Source organism: Solea senegalensis, linkage group LG15 (assembly GCF_019176455.1).
Source record: "Solea senegalensis isolate Sse05_10M linkage group LG15, IFAPA_SoseM_1, whole genome shotgun sequence".
Taxonomy (NCBI): Eukaryota; Metazoa; Chordata; class Actinopteri; order Pleuronectiformes; family Soleidae; genus Solea; species Solea senegalensis.
The window spans coordinates 6448698-6470719 of NC_058035.1; the positions used below are offsets into that span (position 1 = coordinate 6448698).

General features: G+C 41.7%; 1 protein-coding gene across 3 annotated transcripts in view; it reads right to left on the reverse strand.

Moving 5' to 3' along the window:
* The window catches only part of LOC122782151 (Kv channel-interacting protein 2), a 101642-nt gene extending 81361 nt beyond the window's left edge, over nucleotides 1–20281 (reverse strand). For 2 of the 3 annotated variants that reach the window (XM_044046372.1, XM_044046369.1), the window contains exon 1: nucleotides 11815–12120. In XM_044046372.1, coding sequence (XP_043902307.1) covers nucleotides 11815–11887 — 73 coding nt within the window. In that variant the 5' untranslated portion in view covers nucleotides 11888–12120. Of the gene's footprint in view, nucleotides 1–11814; nucleotides 12121–20185 lie in introns of those variants that run through there. The other variant, XM_044046373.1, reaches the window with a different exon arrangement.
* Nucleotides 20282–22022: the final 1741 nt, after the last annotated feature.

Below are 22022 nucleotides of genomic sequence, written 5' to 3' on the forward strand. Positions count from 1 at the left end.
TTAAATTGTAGCAGGCCACTGTTCTGTATCTCACTCATGTGTGGCACACTGTTTATTTTTAACACAAAAACGTCATTCAGTCTCTCTTCATTTCTGCCTTCTCAAAGTTTTCTGAAATGCTGCCCACCAAAAAAGAAAATCACAATTATCTGTGGTGGATAGAAAATCGTTCCCGGTTTCGGCTTTTCTCAGGGGAAGAGATGAGGCCTAAGCTGTCAGGAAGATTCCCCTCTAACAACCCTGCCCCATCTGGCTGCCAAGGACAGGCCGGCACAGCTCAACAATGGCAATAATCCTCCTGTGTAAACAATAATTTGATTCTTTTCAGCTAGATTTCCATTAGAATGCTACAAATTAAAAAGACATTTTCAAAGACTGGTTTCAGATTTAATACAAGATTAAAAAGTGTGTAAATAAAAGCTTTGTTGCGGCTTACGATCTTTTTTTTTGTGCTAATATTTGGTTCTTGGACTAAGTTCGGGACTGTGGTCTGCGGCGATTTGTGCAGGTTTCTGAGAAGTTGCACGTCAAAGCCAACGTGCGGTTATAACAGTAATTTCAGGAAGCCTGCGAATCTTTGTCGCCAGAGAGGAGAGAGTGGGAAGTACACCTGCACATAGTTTCCATTATTTCGACTGTTTTTGCACATTGAGAGACAAAGAAACATTGAGAGACTCAAAAATGTGTTTCATACAGTTCAAATTTCAAATTGAACATGCAAAGTGCGTTGTTTGTGCACAACTGCAGTGTTTTTGCAGAACATTGTAAATAACTGGCAGATATTGGAAATTACTCTGGAAAAATGGTCAAAACCATTTAGTTGCAGGACATTTTCTGTTCCTTTTATATTTAAAATAAGCAAAAGTCCAGATGGACATTTTGAGGGTCAGGTGTAAAAGGGTTAGATAATTTTTTTTAAATAAATACTTTTTCCGTGTATAAAATGCATAAAACAGGCAGAATGGAAACTCCACTTCTTTCTCTACTAGCCAGCCCTTTCCGCTTCCTCAGTGCTTCCTCTCTCTCCACCCTATATACAATATAAGGTCTGGTTCCACCATTGATGGTAATGTCCGTGGCTCTTGTGCTGATCCAGGTCAGTAACGACCCCACTGCTGTCACGACTGTCACTCTACCACTCAATCAAACCTGCCTCGGAGTGAGTTTGTGTGAGTCTCTTTGTGTGCGCTTCTGTGTGTGTGTGTTTTCATTAGGCGACTCCATTAACTCTTATGAAATTCTGGTGCCAAGCCGTGGTGGCTGGGGAGAAGCACTTATGGAACGTCAGGTTGCTGTGAGAGTAATCAGTTTACCAGTGCCAGTGGGAGATAGCGGGGGGATTTTCAAGCCCTGCAGTCAACAAGTAAACACCAAGGGCAAGTCGTGTGCAATGGAGATGATTAAAGTCAATGGATTTTCAAGACTATAAATGTATGTTGTTGGACCTCTGAAGTCGACGTCTATGGAATTTACACGTGTTTGGTGTGGCTGCTTGAGAGGAAGTACGGGCTGGTTCAACAGTCGCCTCAAGACTGTGAGGCTGAACACAAAGTCACCAGCTCAGCAAATCAACGTTTCTCAATAACTTTCTCGCCTACAACCGCAGTACCTTAAACCATAATAATAGCCCCCAAACTGCAATTGGAGACATTTCCGCCTACATTGTAACAGTGTGCACACCTAGCTGGTTGGGGATTTTGCTGATTTCAGCATCAATCCAGAGAGAGATAAAGACCAAGCTGTCAAGGAATGTCCCCCCCCGTCAACCTGGCCTCAGGCTAACAGTGTTGCAATTAGGATGGCAGTCAGTTTGGGGCTTCAGCAAGGGCAGGTTGGACAATCTCACGTTTTTGCAACAACAATTTCCTCTTTCCTCTGCAAAAATCATCGACATACTGTAGATTCCTCAAAATTGGAAACTATACATCTCGCATGTCAACGATTAATTCCTGTTTGATTACTCAACATACAATAAGGTCTATGTGGAAATTCAAAGTATTTCTCAGAGAATTTGTTCTAGATATGTGGATGACAACCCTTCTCCGTGTGTAGTTTGGATTCTGGGGACAGAAAGCAGACATGTCCTGCACAACCCAGGAGGTTTGGTTGGTTAATAACATAGAAGCAGGTCAAAATTGTATCTCTGCCCCAGATATGTCAGTGCTTCATGAGCCAACTGTTACATATTTGTAATCAATTATTTGACAGACAGAAAGTCAAAGGAAAGATCTGTGAACTATAGTGACTTATTTGGATATGTTGTTCTAAAGAAGAGGCCCCAAGATGGAGCCTTGAGGAGCGCCTTATGTCATATCTGTGTGGTCAGGTGTGCTGTTTCCTGTATTATGTATTTGAAATATTTTTAAGAGATGTGATGGATCATTAACGCAATGCACCATTAATCATCTACTATGCAAGAATGAGAACCACTTGGACAGTTTCCAAAATGTATTAAAACAAAATGTATTGACACAGAACCTAGAAGAATCAAAAAGCCATTTGCTAATTGTATTGATTCACATTCAAAAGGTTAACAGCAGCAGTTTCTGTGCTTCACAGGGTAAACTATGATTGGTGGATGGATTTCAAGATTATCCTGTTGCCCAACATTAGTGTTCAACAACTAAATTCCAAGCTTTAGACACAATTAAGGAGAAGGGTGAAGTAAGTGAATAAGGGTTGGTTTGAACATCTTTCTCTCAAAGACCAGTTCAAGACAATTCTCTCTCTACAGACTGTTTAGAATCATATGGAATCATAACCGACTAAAAATATTGGACGACACCGACCATTAAACCTGGTTTGATGGGGCAGTTAGACGCTGAGTACACTGGGAGGCTTGAGTTAATTCTGACTGGTAGGATAACTGACAGATATTGACCTGGTCCCCCACTGTGGTTTCATCTTCAACTGTGTCACTGTCGCGCTTGTGCACGGCTTTATTGACTAGACCGTGTCCAAAGTTCTGTCAGAACTAAGTGATTGATTGTAAGACCAGCTTTTCCCACATTGCCATCCCTTAGGCCAAAACCTGTGTGTGTATGTGTGCGTGTGAGAGAGAGAGAGGGAGGGAGAGACAGAGAGAGAGAGAGAGGGGGAGAGAGAGAGAGAGAGAAAGAGAGAGAATGCATAAGAGATTTTTTGTTTTGTCAAGAGGAAACCCCAGGCTTCGTCGAATCACCTCCACCTGCCTCCTTATCTCTCTGCTGAGCTTCCTGAGTTGTCACTCAAGAACCCTGGATGAATTGGGTTCATGTCCTCAGTAGTAGAGCTGTCCACAGCGGCATTATCTTGGAGTTTTCATGGCCCTTAAGTGGAAAAGTTTGCAAACTCTTATGGCTCTGTTTTCATTTGAAAACTCCAGGGCTGTATTTTAGTCTGAATGCTTGGTTTTCACTTCCCGATTGGTTCTTAACGGGCCACAACACGGCTATCAGTCGTGAACAAAAAGCTCTGTTCAACACTTAGTTTCAGTTTCATTTTAAACTCGTAGTGCATTTGGCGACAAAAGAGCTTGCTCTTACTTTCCCAACACTGTTTTTTTGTTAGTGCTATTTTTTGATACAACTGCAGACGACAGAATCAGCATCCTGCGTATGCCCGCTGTGCCATGGTCTCATGATATAAAATGTGTTAGTATTGATGCAGATAACGTCTAGGGATGAGCGGACACCAGAAAATACTGGATACTGGAAAAACTGGAAAAAGAAGAGAGTCAAATCTGACACGGTCCACAAACCTTAATACCATGTAATAGCTTTTCTAAACACAGTATCATCACAGACCAGAATGTGAGTGAGGGCTGGACCTATGGATGGAACATGGCTGGTTGTAGCTAGGCAGTAAATGCATCATGTGTTATTCGCAGATAGGTTATTAGGTTAGAAATAAAGACTTATTCCATATATATTGGTAAAAATATAAGGTTGTAATATCAGTATTGACATGGGACATAAAAAAGTGATCGAGCCACTCCTAATAACTTCTCATACACAACTGAACCCAGGTCTTTTTCATTTGAAGACAAACATGTCGTAGTGGTAATCACTGTCTGCTATGTTGATTAAAGGGAGGGGAACATTTATTCTTGAATGAAGCAACAACCACCACCAAATAAATCATTAAATTGTTTTGTTGGGAAAAGAAAATGGGGAAAGAAAATGGGGAAAGAATGCAGCCCCGACTTCTCCAGACACTTTTCTCTGAAACATTTAATTCAATGCCAGCGTCAGTCACACATGCCCTTCAGACATCCTACACACACACACACACACACACACACACACTGCTCGACATTGACTTTCATTCATTGGACAGCCTAACCAAAGCCTTACCCCTAACCTCGAGCCCTATGATATCCATTTTTTTGTTCCGAATTCCATTAAATCTTTCTTAAATTCTGTTTAATATATATATATATATATATTACACTTTTTACCAGCAAAATGTGTCTTAAAGTGTTACTGAACAAAAGCCAACAACACTGCATTATTATTACATGTGCTGAAAATACTGAAATACATAACTTCCAGCAACATATTTTATTCCAGACTTTCTCAGCTCCATTAAGTGCTTTTAAACAAATGATGCTGTTCATCAACAATGTGATCTAGCCTGAATATTTCTCTGCTGCAACATACCTGATTCAAATGGTTAGCTCATCAGCAAACACTGCAGAACAACCAATTAGCTTGAATCTGAATCATGCAGGGCAATGGGTCCCCAGGACCAGGACTGAGAAGCCCTGCTTTGGATACTGGTGAGTTTGTCCAAGGCTACACTTTTTTGCAGGATTTCACTAGAAACAGACATCGCTGCTGTAGCTTATCTAGAGGAATGTCTGACACAAGTCCTGTACAAGTTTTCCCTATGATTATGTAATTGTGCTTTGTAGAGGCACACTCCTGTTAGTATGTTGTTTTTGTTCTTCTTATGAACTCTTGAAGCTTAGCTCATATTTACATATTACATATTACAGGTCCAGTCAACAAAACTAACCCAGTGAGAACAACATATCACCTGACCGACCAGCTCGCGCGCATAATCATCTCCGCCTTTAACAGTTGATTCCATTTTATTGGTCAATTGCAACCCCCCTTTCCTGGATCATGGAAGTCATAGTACCCTAACCATAACCAATAAATGCCCAACCCTAACCTTAACCTAACCACAATCTTAGCCGTAAACTTAACCAGTTCTTCAGAAATGAGGCTCTCATTCTCTCACACACTCGTAGGACCCTGTTTTCGACTTTGTAAGAACTACTTGTCCCTGACAAGGTCAGTGTTTATACCAGAAAAGGTCCTAAAGAGATAAAAATACAAGGGCACACACACAGAGCATTCTCCTATCTCCTATCTCCAGTCTGTGTAAGCAAATTACCTCGACAGACACACACACACACACACACACACACAGAGAAGGAGACAAAGAGCATAAAGTGGAACAAGGGTTGTACACAAAAACACAATATCATTGTTGTGGGATCTGCTGGCATCCGCTTCTACCCATGACGATGTGATGAATTACTGTCTCTAGACTAATACATGAAAAGAGAGTGGCAAATGGACAGAAAACCATCCTCTCATGTAGATCAGATGTTCTGAGTGACAGCAGAGCAAAGGAAGAGGCTCAGAGAGAGGGAGAGATCAGTGGATGGCATGGAGATCTATCAAACTCAGAGACACTTTCCATCAGTCAATCACTTGCTTTTTGATCAGACAGGACAGCAACAGTGGGCTGATGTTGAGAAAATAAAGTGCTTGACATGTTGCACATTTGTAACGTGTAGAATCAAACAACTCTGTCGATTTATTCCCCCCCCGCCCCACACTGCCTCTTAAATCCTTCTCCCTCCGTGTAAGACGTACATCGACTTTTCCCGACCAAATTCCACAGTCTCCTCTTCCCCCTGCAGGCTTTTATAAATTAATCTGTTTACAGAGAGAAGGGGAGAGGAAAGGAGGCGGGGTGAGGGGGACAGGGAGGTGAGCAGGGCTTATTTTAATTAACGATTGCCTGTAGACTCAGTCAAAGATTAAAACTCGTTAGGATTGATTCTGGCTTCTAGCCCCATTAAGCTATGGGTCCTCACCATGGCTGGAGAGAGGTGGAGAGGAAGGAGGAAGGGGGTCAGGACGGGTGGGGGGGGAGTCAGTCCAAGAGAGAGGATGGACAACAGAAAAGCTCACAAGTGAAGGCTTTGGTGCACAGGCAAAAAAAAATTAAAAAGTGAGAGAGCCCAGAAAGAAAGGCGAAATGAATCAGGACATGGAGAGTGAGACACTGAGGACACTGTTCGAAACAGAAATACAGTATATGATGTGATATGATCTGATTTGTGAGAGTGCGGAGACAGAGTGAGTGGGCGGAGTTTGATGGAGTTGGTAAGAGAGAGGATGAGGATGAGAGTGCATCTTAAGTGCAGACAGTCACTCAGATCATTTAGAAATACAGCGGGTCCACTATACAGTAGTGGTAAGAAGACACTCTTTCATTTAAACATACCATAAGAGGCACAAATCTGAACGTCAGGAGGAAAATCAAGTTTCGAGCGGCAGCATTACATCTATGTTGATGGACGTAGCTGTGCATTAACAGGGGAGGAATTGGCAGGAAAGTTTCTGTAATAAGATAAAAGACAAATATCAACTACCGGAGAACACTGCTGAGCATTATCAACCCAAACAACCTCATTCATCATCTTGCACTTTTGCTCCTGCTCTTCCTTTCCTTTATCTCTTTATGTCTATGGTGTCTTTATGTCTCATCATTCCTTCCGTCCTTCTTTCCTTCCCTCCATATGACCGCTGTGACGGATGAGCCTCAGAGAGCCACTCCTAGTAATGCCTCCATGCAGGAATCCAGTCATCTCACATCAGCAATTCACCAGGAGGAAAACAAGCCTCAGAACCCACAGAGGATCACTGATGAAGCGACGCATGTCACACACATGTCCCAACACATCAGATGACACATTAAATCAGGGCTTTTAATTGCAGCCAGTGGCCATTACGGATCTAGCTGCAGCTAAAACCTCCAACGCAGAGAAGGTGACTCCAGGCTAAACTCCCTCTGACAGACTCAATTATGAAGGCAATCTTTGTCCTGGAATCGGTTCAGTCTCCAAACTATAAATCATGATTTATTCATTTTTTTCCTTTCACCATGAGGGCTCTCCATCAGTCCATTATTGGGCCGTGTGATATGTGATTTTCAGATCAGCCTCTCTCTTGTTGGCTCGTGTGTGTTGGTCAGGGTTTTCCTGATATTAAGCCTGCCGTCGTTCTAAATGCCAAATACATTTAACAGCTCTCACGAGGAGCTGTATGTGAAATAAACTGTAAAAAATCAGACAAAACATGACATCTGTCCTGGGCCTGAGAGCAGAGTGAAACACGTGCGACTTCCAAACAAAACAATTAGTAAATGGCAAAGGCTGCATGTTCATTCTTTAACCATGCCAATTTAAATGTGATTATGACCACACAGTATTAATTATTTCCCAATTATCTTATTGGAACACATCCAGTAAAAAAACATGTATGCAGTTTTAAAATAAAAGCTTTTAGGTTAAAGTGTCACGATCTTGGCTCACTTAAACCTGGAGAAGAACCCTAAATAATGTTACTGGTAAGAACTGTGTTTATTCTACTATTTCATGTGAAAAAGGTCTATTAGATTTATTCAAGATATGCTGGACCATTACATACACAAGTTGTAGGAGTTAACCCTTCTGTTACGATCCTTGCCGATGGGATTTTGGCACGCTTACTTCTCATTACGGTAACTCCTAGAAAGGGGCAGAAGCACTCACTCGTTGAACGTTTTTTGAGAATTCTACAGCCATAAAATCAAACTAAATCCAGATGGCCTGAATATCTTGATGGTCATAAGAGGGTTAAAGCCATTGAAAGCTCGCTAATATACTGTATAATATAATAAAAGACCAACTTTCAGTTACATGATTCCAATCGAATGATCACATAATTTCACAGACGTAAAACAACCAAGACCTGCATGAACTGACGCTTCGCTTTAAAAGCTAAATTGCAATTAGATATTTTCACCAAATTGATCAGCCCGGCTAATATTGTGCCACACTGTGTGTGTGTGTGTGTGTGTGTGTGTGTGTGTGTGAGAGAGAGAGACATGATTCCTCTCGAGTTTGGCTTGTGAGGTGAAAGAGTAGGTGACTGCACCACGCTTCTATAATTACCTCTCATCTTTCAGCCGGTGCTCTTAAATACAACGGGGGAATGTCAGGCCAGCACACACTCACACACTCCCGACACATGCACACACACGGTAGGGCGCACTTCAGCACAATGTACCGGGCTGAGAAGCGGTTATTTCTAGAGGGTTACATTTCACTCAAGCGGTGATTGGCCGCCACCCACACTACCTTTAAGCAACACAGGGTGGCTTTGCTTTGAGTGTACACACACACACACACACACACACACACACACACACACACACACACGCGCACACACACACGCATGTATGTTGCTTGTAAGTAAGAAGAATGACTCACCTGTCCTTCCCACACATAAAAACCCACTGAAGAATCCATTCTCAAAAGTCATGCTCTCACATCACAATGAATACTTAATTTTAGAGGGGATTACACAGAAACTCACTGGTCACCTGCTCTTCCTGCTTCTGTCACTCACACACACACACAGAAAAAGACCTTCTGTCATAGTGAAGAAGGCGAGCCGTGTTTGCACCACGTCTTCATCACACTGACTGCTATGTCAAGAGTCAGCCTTTATAACCGTACAAACCATCAGGGCTAAGTATGTTTTAGAGTTGACAGCGTCTCACAAAGATGAATTAACCATGCGATTCACAGCTTTGAGGAAGTCATTAAAACGTACGCCAGGAGTAAATTGCTCCGCTACACTGCATGACTCTTTCTCTCTCACTCTCTCTCCCTCTCTCTCTAGCCCTTCAAAAAAGCAGTGTGGTTTCTTGTTGACAGAAGCAGGAAAGCATTTTTAACATGACTGGGAACAGATGAGCGGAGTACATGTCAAACAAGAGGACGATGCGGATTCCTGTCACATTTGCTAATTATATGTGGTGTGGTGTAGTGGTTAGCGCTCTTGCCTTTGCAGGATGAAGACCCGGGTTCATGACCTGGTCAGGAACAAGGGCCTTCCTGCATGGAGTCTGCATGTTCTCCCCGTGTGAGCGTGGGTTTGCTCCAGGTTCTCCAGTTTCCTCCCACAGTCCAAAAACATGCAATATGGGGACTTTAAATGTGTGAGAGAGTGGATGGTTGTTAGTCTCTATATGTGGCCCTGTGATGGACTGGTGATCTGTCCAGGGTGTGACCCCACCTTACGCCCTACGTCAGCTGACACTGGAGGATGAAGTGTTTGAAGATGGATGGATGATTCCACAAAACTTGATGTGGAACTTTTGTTTTAGTGATTGTCCACTTGTGTGGTTGTGGTCGTGGTGCCTCTCCTCCATTATCTTCCCTTTCTGTTGTCATACAGTAGGGGAAGAGGTACGTGACTTTTTCGTCCCTTATTTGGTGTGTTGTTACCATCTTTATTGTTATATTGTTGCACTTTTTTGTGTTACTTGCATATTTGTGTGTAATGCTTTATTTCCTATTATTCTTCTCTTTGTTGTCATATCGCGCCTGTACTTTACAGTCGTGGCACGGCACGGCTCGACTCTACAGTTCGGGTCGTTTTCCAACACAAACTAGTGACGAGCAAAGCAGATTTAAAAAATGTCCTTGCTAAATTGTGGAGATTAAGTGATGTTTTTAACGTCTTTTTAACTGATCTGCATTTTTCGGGTTGTTTCGGTCGAGCTATTCCCACACCATGGAATAAAAAGTATGTGACTTTTGTTCATTTATTGTTATTATTCCATTTCTTTAGGGGCTCCAATTGTTTTACCGACCGATATTAACCGGAGACTGCCAAACAATTTACGATCGAGCCCTCGTTGCTACAAACAAAAACACGAGGCAGACGTGTGACCCACCGTCGGTGACAGACTGCATCTCATAGTCAGCTGTGTACTACACACTTACACTAATCGCAGCAGAAAGCCAAAAGGTGAACGTGCAACAGAGAAGTTGTCGAAGTGTGAAGAGCTCTCCAAAGCTTAAGGTTTGCCCAAGTGTGACGGGGAGCATGGAGCGCGTCAGGTTGACACCACTAGCACAACAAATACTGCATGTAAAGTTGCGACGCCTGACGGATGCTTGCGAATCCAGAACAATTCCTTTGCGGTTACTTTTTAAACTTCCAGCAGCAGACTATACAAAAGGTGAAGCTCACCCACACACACGCGTCAATATAAAAATTATTCAGCAGAAGATGCCCACATACTCTGCGTCTACTGTTTTCACACTGTCTTCACACAACTTGAAATGACTTCATGAATTTAAGATACACTACGTTGACAAACCACCGCTTACATCTGCGAATGCGTGGAGCTCGTGGCTTACAGCTCTCTCTCCTGGCTCTTACTTCCCTCTGCAGGCCTGGGATGTGCGCGGGCATAAAAGGGAGCATTTTATTAAGGCAGCTGGCACTTAACAGGCAAACGGTGCTCAGTATAAGCAGGGAGAGCTGTAACGTGACAATGGAAGGATGTGGTGTCAGGGAAACACCTCAGGAGATAAAGCTGCAGTCGCAAACCACCGACGTCTCCTACATATATGCTAATGTACCAGTCAGTATCAATGACAGGGTTCATTATGAGGCAATTAAAGTGATGTGTGTCAAGTATCATCTGCAATGATCAAGTCATCAGGGCTGCAACTAATGATGATTTTCTCTCTTTTTTTTTAAATTGATTCTGTTTATTAGTTGTGTGGTCCATTAAATGTCAGAAACAACAATGATTTATTTGTCCATGAACAAAATATACACATTTTTGTCTGGTTTCTTTGGAATGGAGGAGCACAGGCAACCAGAAAAGTGTATGTTCTGGTTTCTTTGCACCGAATAACAAAGAAATCATTAAAACTGAATTGTTTTGGGTTTCTGGACAAAACAAGACATTGGAGAACATCATCATCTTTCCAGGTCTGAAAAACACTGATCAAGATGTTCTGACATTTTTATGGACCAAACCATTAATCTTAATGAATAGTTGCAGCTCTAATCAATACTGATATGAGATAGCTGGCAACTAACTGAGTGACCAATTCATGGATTAATTACAGCCCTGTAGTCATCATCTCACACACTCACTCACTCACAGCGAGAGAAAATAAAATTAAGCACAAACTGAAACTTTTTAAATTCCCATGGCATGAACAGACGTTGATGCAGCCGTGCTTTGCAGAGAAAAAACCAAGTCGTCCAGATAGAACAGACCAAAGCAACTCCTCATAAATTCAACTCATCATCTCGGTCATACAGGTGTTTCCATACGGACAGTGACAGAGAGCAAGGTGGTCTTCCATGTCTGAGCCAGGCCAGCAAGGTCACACACACACACACACACTGTTGTCCATAAACCATTCAGTCATTAATGCAACCACATCCACATGCAACACTGACATTTAAAAAAAGATTCAACACATTTATATTTCCATTCATTTCTCCCCCTTTTCTTGTATGCTTTTTTACACTATAGCATAAAGAAGAACTGTATAAAGAACTGTTAATATCTATTTAAAAATATTGTTAATTTTCCAAAGGGGAGGAGATGAATGGCGAACAGGTTGTGACATTTGAAGTTAGGTGGAACAAGCTCCTCACAGCTCTGCACTATGAATCTTTTTTTTTTTTTACTGCAACATTCGCGTGTTTCAGACGCCGGTTCACTCACCCGTTAGTTGGTCGTAGGATCCGTCCAGCTCTCTGGAGTCCGACAGGCTTTGGTCGCGGTTTTTCGCCTTCATTTTGTGCGCCGGAATGTGGAACTATGAGTGACAACAGCGACCGAACACTGGGTTTTGTCTTGTCGTACGCCCTCGCGGAGGATGGCTACGGCTGAATCACCGTCAACAAGTCATGTTTGCTTTGCATTAAATGATAATTGTTGTTGTTATTGTTATAAAGAGGGCGGGAGTCTTCTATAAGTCGCTGTTTCCAGGGGCTGTTCCTGTGTGCGCTCTCGGCATCCAGGAGCGGAGTGAACCTGGCGCGCGGAGCCACTCTCACACGGTGTGACGCGCGCGCCCACACACACACACACACACACACACACAGAGAGAGAGAGAGAGAGAGTGAGAGAGAGAGAGCGAGAGAGAGGAGGGGGGGAATACTTTTGCATATTTTATTGATTGTGGATTATTACGGAAGAGTATTAGAGCCACATTCTAGATTAACACAAGAATTCTGAGATTTAGTATGAGATGAAAGTCAGAACTCTGAGATTACAGTCAGAATTGGAGCTAAAAGTCATAATTGTGAGATTAAAGTCAGAATTCTAAAATGAAAGTAAGAATTCTGAGAAAAAAGTCAGAATTCTGAGATTTAAATCTGATATTATCAGATTATGACAGTCGTCAAATGACCACTTTATGTATTTTTATTTTATCTAACCTCATCTAACCATGCAATGAAATTACAACTCTGTTTCAAATGAGAGTTGAACAAAGAATTCACAAAATTACAAAACCAGATCACCAGCAGCACACAAAGAGCATAAAACCTCAGTCAAGGTTTCAAGAAAAGTGTTTCCATCCCATCACAGAAGTGTAATAATTTCTTCCTTAGGCCATGACCTACATTTCCAGAAAGAAAGAAAAACAAGGAGGTTCCTTGCGTTTAGACTGAGAATCTGTTTTTCAGGTGAGACCTGAACAAGATAAGCAGAAGCACAAAGACAAAACACAGAGTTTCAGAATGAAACACATTAATATCGCACTCCTTTATCTCCACTCCATTAACAGATTCCATAAACAGGCAGACAAAAATCAACATTCTCCAATTTCAGCTTTATAAAGTGCTTTAAAAACCTTAAATCCCTTAACTGCACTCATATTAGAACCCAATTTTGTTCATGCAGTCTCTGTCTCGCTCAGACAACCATCAGAATTCCTCCCCACCAGTAATATCGCCATCACATCCTCTCCTAATGTTCTCCACGGAGCCCGAGAGCCGTGTCACATGTGTACAGAGACATCAGCAGGAGCTACAAGAAGCACACTGGTGCTGCCAGGCAGAGGTTCTGACTAACATCTGATCTATAAATACTTACTGGCACAGGGAAGCCTTGTATATTTCCCGTTTTCCTTCCTTTTCTTTCCCCCTCTCTTTCTCTTTCTCTCTCACTGGTGCATGCTTACATCATGACATTTGGTCACAATCTGCCCGGCAATCTGTCTTTGATGCCATATTTTTCAACAGCATGTCAGGGTTTGCATCAATAATGCTCACGACTCTTCTGCGCATCCGTCTGTGTATTTATTTCAGGCATGAACAGTTGTGTTTGTCAGTCTGTTGCTGTGCAGAGATGTTATTATTATAATTATCATAATTTTCCCCATTTAAATGCCTTTTTGACCAATGGTAAAATAATTGAGGTCTAAACTCTAGTGCAGTGTTTCCCATATTTATCTGATCGGTAAATTAACAACAACTTCATGATATGCATGTTTTTAAAACCTCATTCATTCATCCATCTTCTAACACTTTATCTTGGCGAGGTTCCAAGCAGGCTGAGCCGATACCACGCGTGATGTCGTCAGACTGCTGGCCACTGGCAAGACGTCCGACAGAAGAATCAAACAAAACAATGCAACTGTAAATCAATTTAAAAGACTTAAAAAAAATCCTGAAAACGTGCGTTAATCTCCAACATTTAGCACAGACATGTCTAAAATCACAATATTTAACAGAGGAGTCTGGTGTACTTAGCTAATGCCATCGTAATTCTGTGAACAAATCTCTGTAATTAATGAGTCTAATGTTTCAGTGCACTGACAACAACGGTTTCATGCAGCCGTGCTGTGATGACGCACACAGGGAGAACGTGCAAACTCCATGCAGAAAGCCTGTATTTTACATCATTACACATGAATATTAAAACTGTAGTGCTTCACTTTTACATTCAAGCTTGTCTAATGATTTCACGCAATGCTGATTATACTATCTAGTCTAGCGTGTGCAACAGGATCTAAGACTGCATGGAGCATGACTGAGATCACAAAGAGGTGCACACGAAAACATTCAGAAGTGAGTTCTACTTCTGCTCAAAACACACAGTTGATCAGCAGTTTGATGGGGGAAAAAGAGCTTCTTGTACCCGCCCAAAATCTCTCTCATTAAGGTCTGATAGTATTGCTTCACAAAGTGCATTTTCTGGTGAAGGACACATCATCTCTGTTGTGGAAGACCAAACACAGGTAGAATAATATCAATAAAAACAAAAAAAAATACTACTGCAGCTTCAAGTGAAAAGCTTTAAAAATCAAGCAAATGTATTTGGAAAAAAAAAATAAAATAAAAGTCCAATGACCCATATGTGGTTCCCAAACTCTGGGAATGTGTCCTGGTGCACTGGATGACATGGATTCACTTCTCTGTTCAGCCATTCATTCTGTCCCTTAGGGACACATCTGACCTCTGGATCAGACACATCTCTGAAAGGTTGTGTGTCATGAGACGGGACTGCCTCAAATTCTGTCACAAATTCAGTCCAGTCATGTCTGTCTACATGTGTAGCAGTGACCTCCCTGTTATCATTTGATTACTTAACAAAGACATTACCTGAAGTTTGAGAGTAACTTATATTTCATGTTACACGTGCGGGGATTTCCCTTTTAAAGGCAAGATAATAGTAATGATGATAATTGTTATTAATGTTATTGATTTGTGAAATGCTCTAGCGTCTCCTCTTTCCTCTTTGTAAATGTGATGTTTGTTTGTCTGCTGAACTTGTTTCTGTACATGTGAAGAGGGATCCCTCCTCTGTGGCTCTTCCTGGCCCCCCCCCCCCATTTTTCCTCTGTACAAGGGTTTTTGTGGAAGTTTTTCTAAGGACAGAGGGTGTCACTCTGTCTGTACAGACCGTAAAGCCCTACGAGGCAAGTTGTGTTTGTGATGTTGGGCTGTATAAAATTGACTTGATTTTTATGTGAAATAAAGAACACACGTCCTCCAAATCCTGCACTTGACCTTTGCTTTAGGTAATAAATGATGATGAGTTACCTGGTCATTCCCAAGCTATTCATGTTTGGAGTGTCATGTTAAAGTCACTGCTTTAATTGAACTATTCATAGTCACATTTTAAACGTATGATCCTGTGTGTTTACCTTTCATGCGAGGAGACCCGCAGACACGGGGTGACTCACTATGATTCCCCCTGGGTGAATTTGCTGTGTTTGCCAGCATTAACGACACAGTGAGATACACAAATAACTCGGTACCTTAGGCCAGCTCTGTTTGGTCATTTCAACTTCTCACACACCACAACATGACGCCTTTATCATCTCGGTCACGAAATCTGCTTTCTACTGCCTCGAGATAAAAATGAGTCATCGCTGCACATGACCACACCTCATTTAACCAATGTGCCATATTTTTATTTCAAACATGTCAACAGAACACACACACACAAATGCACGCACATATTATAATTTCCCAATCACATATATGTGCTTTTAAAAGAACACATTTTTCAGGGATTTTCTCCAGAATAAATCTCAAGTATTGATGCCATTTTTCCACTACATGGTCCCAGCTCAGCTTGCCTCGGATCTACATGGTTTGGTTGGTCTTCCATTACAATATAGTACCTCCTCAACGGGGGCGGGGTCATCACAGCACGGCTGCATGAAACTGACTTTTGTATTATATGGGACACAGACGGACTAGTGAATTGTAAAGCAGTTGTTTTCAGTGAACTGAATCATTAGAATCAGTTAATTAAAACGATTTGTTCAGTACTTCCTGCATGAGCACTTCGTCTGGCGCAGTCACTGGACTGTGCTGGACAGTGCTGTTGCTAAACACACCAGACATTTAGACATTAAGTTGTTTTAACTGATCTACAGTACACTTTTTCCTGTGACGACACTCTGACCAATCAGTGCACGGCAGTCTTAACGTCACGCTCGGAACCTCGTCTGAGCAGATACAAAAAAAAAAGTACCAGGTACAATCGCTAATGGAAAAGCAAAATAACCATGCCGTGCCGAGTCATGCTCGTGGAAACATGGCATTAGTGTAACACTTGAGCGACAGCATGACCGCGGCTTATGTCATTGCTAAACCCTGTGTTAGTCCTACTATTTCATGTCACCAAATATCTTCTGTGAAATAGTTCTATTACAGCAAGTTTATTCAAGAGTAGAACGAAATCTAAACTTTTTATTAAAATCGTACCTCAGTGATAAATAAAACTGTACCATTCTATAAATATGAAAATATATCACAGCAAAGGCACCTGTTGGACTTGCTCCATGTGCCCGATGGGAAAAATTACAGCTGCACTTTGTGTCAGTTTGTGTGCAGAGTCAGAATCCAGAGCCCTTAATGTTCCCTGTAGGTTCTGCTTACTCGACTTTAGAAGCAGCAGTCCTGATATACACAGTCTAACTGTTTGTCTCCTTATCATAACACGGTTGCTTTATCTGTGATCGTCTACATATGTCCATGTAGTATAATGACTGAAAGAGTTAAGGTCAGGAGGAGATGACTCTTCCCTCTGCTAAGCCTCATTGGAATCCTGCACAGCACCAGTAAACAGAGGGAGGCCCACAATAATCTCCAGCCCTTTTTTTTTTCTGTCATCTAATACCAACAAAATATTTCACAGATACGGACGATTGGGTGGGGATTGGATTTCTGTGTGCGGTAAATGAAAGGAGACAGGGAGCAGTGGATTCTAAATGAAGCTGAGGAGGAGTGTGCAAGAATGAAAGATAGGGGAAGTGGGGAGATCGATGCATGGTGAGTTAGAGGGGATTTAGTGTTTTGGGGGCCAAAATGAAGTGAATCAGCAAGTCATTGACTGGGGCAGGGAGGCAGGGGCTCTCTGTGCCTGCAGGTTATAGATGCTGGGCTCCCCAAGACAAACATGTGGACGCGCACACGTCCAAGCCGCGCGGTGACCCACAGACGACCTTCTTGTAAGTTATAACAGCATAACAGATCCCAGACGTGAAGCCAGCTGGGGAGCAAGGTCTGTTGTTGCTTTCTTTCCTACGTGATGTTTATATCCATGCTTTCAACACCAGGCAACATCAGGAACAAGAACATTCTTTTCATGCTTCTGCTCGAAACAAAGCTCATTTCCTACAGCTCCACTACTGTAACAAAATATACAGGCTTTTGTTGACGGTGAGAGACATGTTGAAATGAAAGCAAAGAATGAATGAAAGCTTCCATCTGTCGCTGTCTTTTGCGTGGAGTATAAATGAGCCTTATGTATTAATGGCATGTTTCATTCACAGCTGATAACTGTTGTGGCTGGTAATAAACAATGGCAAAGGAATATATTTGGTAACTTCCGCAGACATCTAAAACAGTTCCAAAGCAGTTCATAAGGGCAAAAAGTACGGTCATGCGGCTCGGTCTTCTCCTGCATCTATGGTTATATCTCATAAACTAATTATGGTATTTAGATGGTTAAATCAATGACGTGTGTTGGAGCAGGGAACATCTCCAACATGCAGGACAGGGGGTGCCCAAGCAAGATTGGCGAACATTGTTCTAAAATAATGTTCCTTTCACTTTATTTGTGTCTTTCTTGTACATTCCATATATGGTACCTTTATGGACCTTGATTTTCTACACAAAAAATAACACTTCTATATCCTCTGATAATCCAATCCAAGCATTTCAATTAGTGTCATGTAAAGGGTTAAATGACAGGTAAGGTAAGGTAAGGTAAGGTTAAAGGTCTTCATTTCTACTTGTCCAGACTAAAACGCAGCCCTGGATTTTTTTCCAATGAAAATTTCAATCCTTCAATCTCATGCTGCAAAACATCAGGATAATGTGGACAGCAGGAGGACCTGGAGCTGACTTTTCTTTCACCCTGATGTAAAGACTTACTTGACTATATACTGAAGATACCATACTAAAAACCGCTGGTTAATGTACTGTATAGCGAGGGTAGCAGCACATTCCAACTTGGAAATGTTAAAATCATGCCAGAATTAGCTTTTTAATTCCATTCTACCAATAAACCTCCACCACCTTCTAACTGGATTATTCACACCTACTTAAAAGCTCAAACAGACGCATGGACATACATGTTGTGTTGGTGTCTGCAAGTAATTGATAAAAGCCCAAATGTGAAAGCAAGGGAAGACAAAAAGGAGGGGGGGCGGGGGTTCTCTCATTAAACTAGTAAGATGTACCCTCAGGCTGTGACAGCAACCCCAAGGTTATGTCCCCTGTGCTTGGCAAAACTCCACCGTGAATATTAATGGCACAAAACTCTGGGATCCCTAAAACAGGCTGTTCATGTGTATGTGCTCAAATCGTAGCAATGCCAACCAGAATGAGTCACACACTGTGCTGCAACAGCTAAACAAAGCAGACTTTTCTCCTCAGACATGACACATAATATTCACAACTTCTGTAGGATTACGGGGGGAAGAGTCATAAAGATCATCTCCCAGAACAATTCGACACCTCAGCAAAGGGGAAAATAAATCGGATTAACTTGAGAAAAGCAGCCACTGATTGTATTTCAAATTCCTGAAGTTCTCAAAGAAAGGGAGGAGAGGAAATCCTCCTGGTTAAGCAGTATTAAAAAGCACTTCAAATGTCTCAATGACACTTGCTCTCATTATTCACCACTGCCACTGACCTTACGGCACAGAGCTGTCAGTGTGGCCTCTGTCACACAGCCAATACAGGCCAAGAGAGTGATTGATGACGTCTAATGAGAATCAGACTCAAACACAGACGGACCTACACACACAAATCACCCTAGAAATCGCACAAAAACAGCTGAAGTCACAGAGTTTTTTTAAGTATAATTTTTTTTATATACTCAGGTTGTAAAATGTCCTCTAGATCTATAAACTACACAGTCCAAATCAACACAGAAGCAGTTCTGCTCCAAGCTACGTACTCATCATTTTAAAACAATTAGAGTTCCCTTGATATTAACAATTTATATGTGCCATCATGGTGTAGCATTACTGTATGTGTTCATCAAGTCAAGAGAAGGAGGCCTTTCTTCGGTAATAAAAGAGAGAGTCATCTTGTGCTAGATGCTTTGAACTACTTTCTGTCACGTTGTGCATTACTCATTGTCAGAGATGGGAGTAGGTCACACATATGCAAGTCACAAGTCTTAACCTTCAAGTTTCAAGCAAGTCTGAAGTCATCCTTGCAAGAATAAAGCAAGTTACACGGATATAGAAGTCATATGGATATAGAAAATGAGGATGACTTCCCACATATTCTACATTTATATCTGAACTCATCATTATGACACGGGAAGTTGTGTTGAGGATATTCTGACCCTAGCACTCTCAGTGTTAACAGGTGATGAATGCAGCATATGCTGAAAAGGTCCACTCTCCTCCCCTGTCTCCTCCCCTGTCTCCACCCAGTTTCACTTACATCTCCATGTATCTCCATCTTCCTCAAACCTCTTCCTCCCCCATATGCCGGAGACGGATGAGCTGACAAAATAACCTTGAGAAAACACTGACTGAATCCCTTTCGGTGTCAGATTTTTTTCCCCACCCATAATCACACTTGACTGTGATTGTGTTTATTTTATTCCCCCAATGTCATCCATGCGGGAAAAGAGGAATAACGTAACCACTGACCCTCAGGTCCGTTTGCTGTCTCAGCGAGCCTTTAAAACCTGTGATAGATTTTGACAGATGTCAGCTGGGCTGCTGCTGCCGACGTCACATTTTGCCTGAGGGACAGCACCTTGTGTGGCAGAGTGGCTGGCACACACACACACACACACACACAGAGACACACACACACAGGATAACTTGTATGTATTCTGGGTACTCAGTTGGTGACAGCGTGGGAGTCCAAGTATTATATCCTCTCTTCTCACCGCACTCCATACAGCTCATGGTTTAGGTTTAGTGCACAACTGAGAGCAGCTGAATAATGTTGCATCTCTTTATGTTTACTGGCTCGGACGAAAGAAAGCCAGGCAGAACAAAAAAGCCGTATAAATTACTTATGAGTGTAAAGTGCATACTTTTTTTTCCTTTCTCTGACTCACTTGCTTTCACTTTTCCTTTTTCATTTCCTCTTACCGTTGCTTGTGCCCGTTCTCGCCATCTTCCTTAGTCCTGCCGCGTCCTTGTGGTGTCCGTTCCAGACGCTGTCCTCTCCGTCCAGACAGGGGAGTCATCTCTGTGGAAAAGGTACACAAACAGATTCACACACTCGTAACAAACTGGAGCGCATCATGTGGAGGTGACCTACATGATGGTTCCTCAACTGATGTTTACATAATCTCTGCCATGTGCCGTATCTGTCAGTGAAACACAGTCTGGAGGACATGGCCAAAAACCTATCATAGCACAAAATGTTTAAATCAGTAGATATCAATACAATGTTTGATAAAATGTCACACTTGGATGGGATACCAGACAGGTACAAATGTAAAATACTATCCATAAATCATATATATACATATATATATATATATCTCGCATGCTTCAATATGCACAGACTGTAAAAATGTAAATAAAACCAGAAAAGGCATTTTAGCTGAGTCATGTTTGAGCTGTTTATTTCTTCTTTTTGGAAAAATGATGTTTTATACAAAGTTGGTGAATTATTCTTTCAAATGTGCTGTTAACAGCTTCATACGTTTATAAATGGTCTAAAATATCTAATATGAAATTTGTGATATCGATATCCGTTGTTTGTTCTCAAGCTGTGTTTTCACAAAGCATAAACATTATGTCAAGACAGAGAGCCTTAGTTATATTTGTATTAATGAACCTTTTATGGAAATATACACTATTGAATTATTGCCCAGCCCTAGTCTAGACATGAAAGACTTAAAATCAAGGAAGTGGGATGTGATAAAGTTCTGCTACTGCTTTGTCATCATACATAACCACCACGTCTCCCTAAAATATATTCTATAAATTATTTAAGGCTTTTACCACAAGCCTTTTGAAGCTCTTCTCCTGATTTTGGGATTTGGGGAGTCCTAAGTACAGCAGATACTGTCAGGACAACCTAATATTCACTAATATTTGTACATGATATTTCTCACATTTGTTGATGAGGTTGTGAAAACGAACGTCAAAGTCCCCACCTTTGTTTTGATGTAATTCCTCATGTATCACAGTTTAGGTCTTTATGCTGTTTGTTTTGTTTGTTTTTTTAAGTATTAAATACTACAGTATGTCTCCATACAGGAAGGGAACACCATGCAGGTACTTCAACCTCTATTGCTCTTGTTAGAGCGTTACATTGTGCGTAACACAGACTAATGAAAAGTGCTATATATCAGACAAAGAGGCTGCGTTTCACGCTACAAACTACAAAATCCTGACTCTGCTGATTGTGTTGTGCTCACTTTAGTCATCACAGCGCCATGACAATCAAAGCCATGAGATTGGAAAGATATAAACCTCACTTTATTATCGTCTCCCAGTGTGTTCCCAGGAGGTTCACCAATTGATTTTCAAATGGGCATTGTGTGAGCGCTAGCACAGCTGTGTGTGTGTGTGTGCCCTTTCATCAGGGCACTGCAACCTGAGCTTGTGTACCGAAGCGGTGACAGCAACCAAGCACACAGAATCCAGTTAAAATCATCCACATGCCCCTGCAAGTCAGTCGAGTCTGTGAGCGTGAGAGAGAGAGAATAGATAGCGAGGTTGAATTAAACCTGTATTATCAGTTATACACAGTTACACGCGAAAAACATGATGTTGGACGCCATTTATCTCATAATCTCGTCACATCCCTCATCTCTATTCAATATTCTTTCACAGCAATCTCATTATCACTTCCTATTTCCCCGATGCGTCATTGATCTGTTGGCACAATGAATTGCCGTAAACCATACCCGTTTGTCATTGGTGCGTCATCGGAGTAAACAGTGCGAGCGTGTTTGGACAAATACTTAAA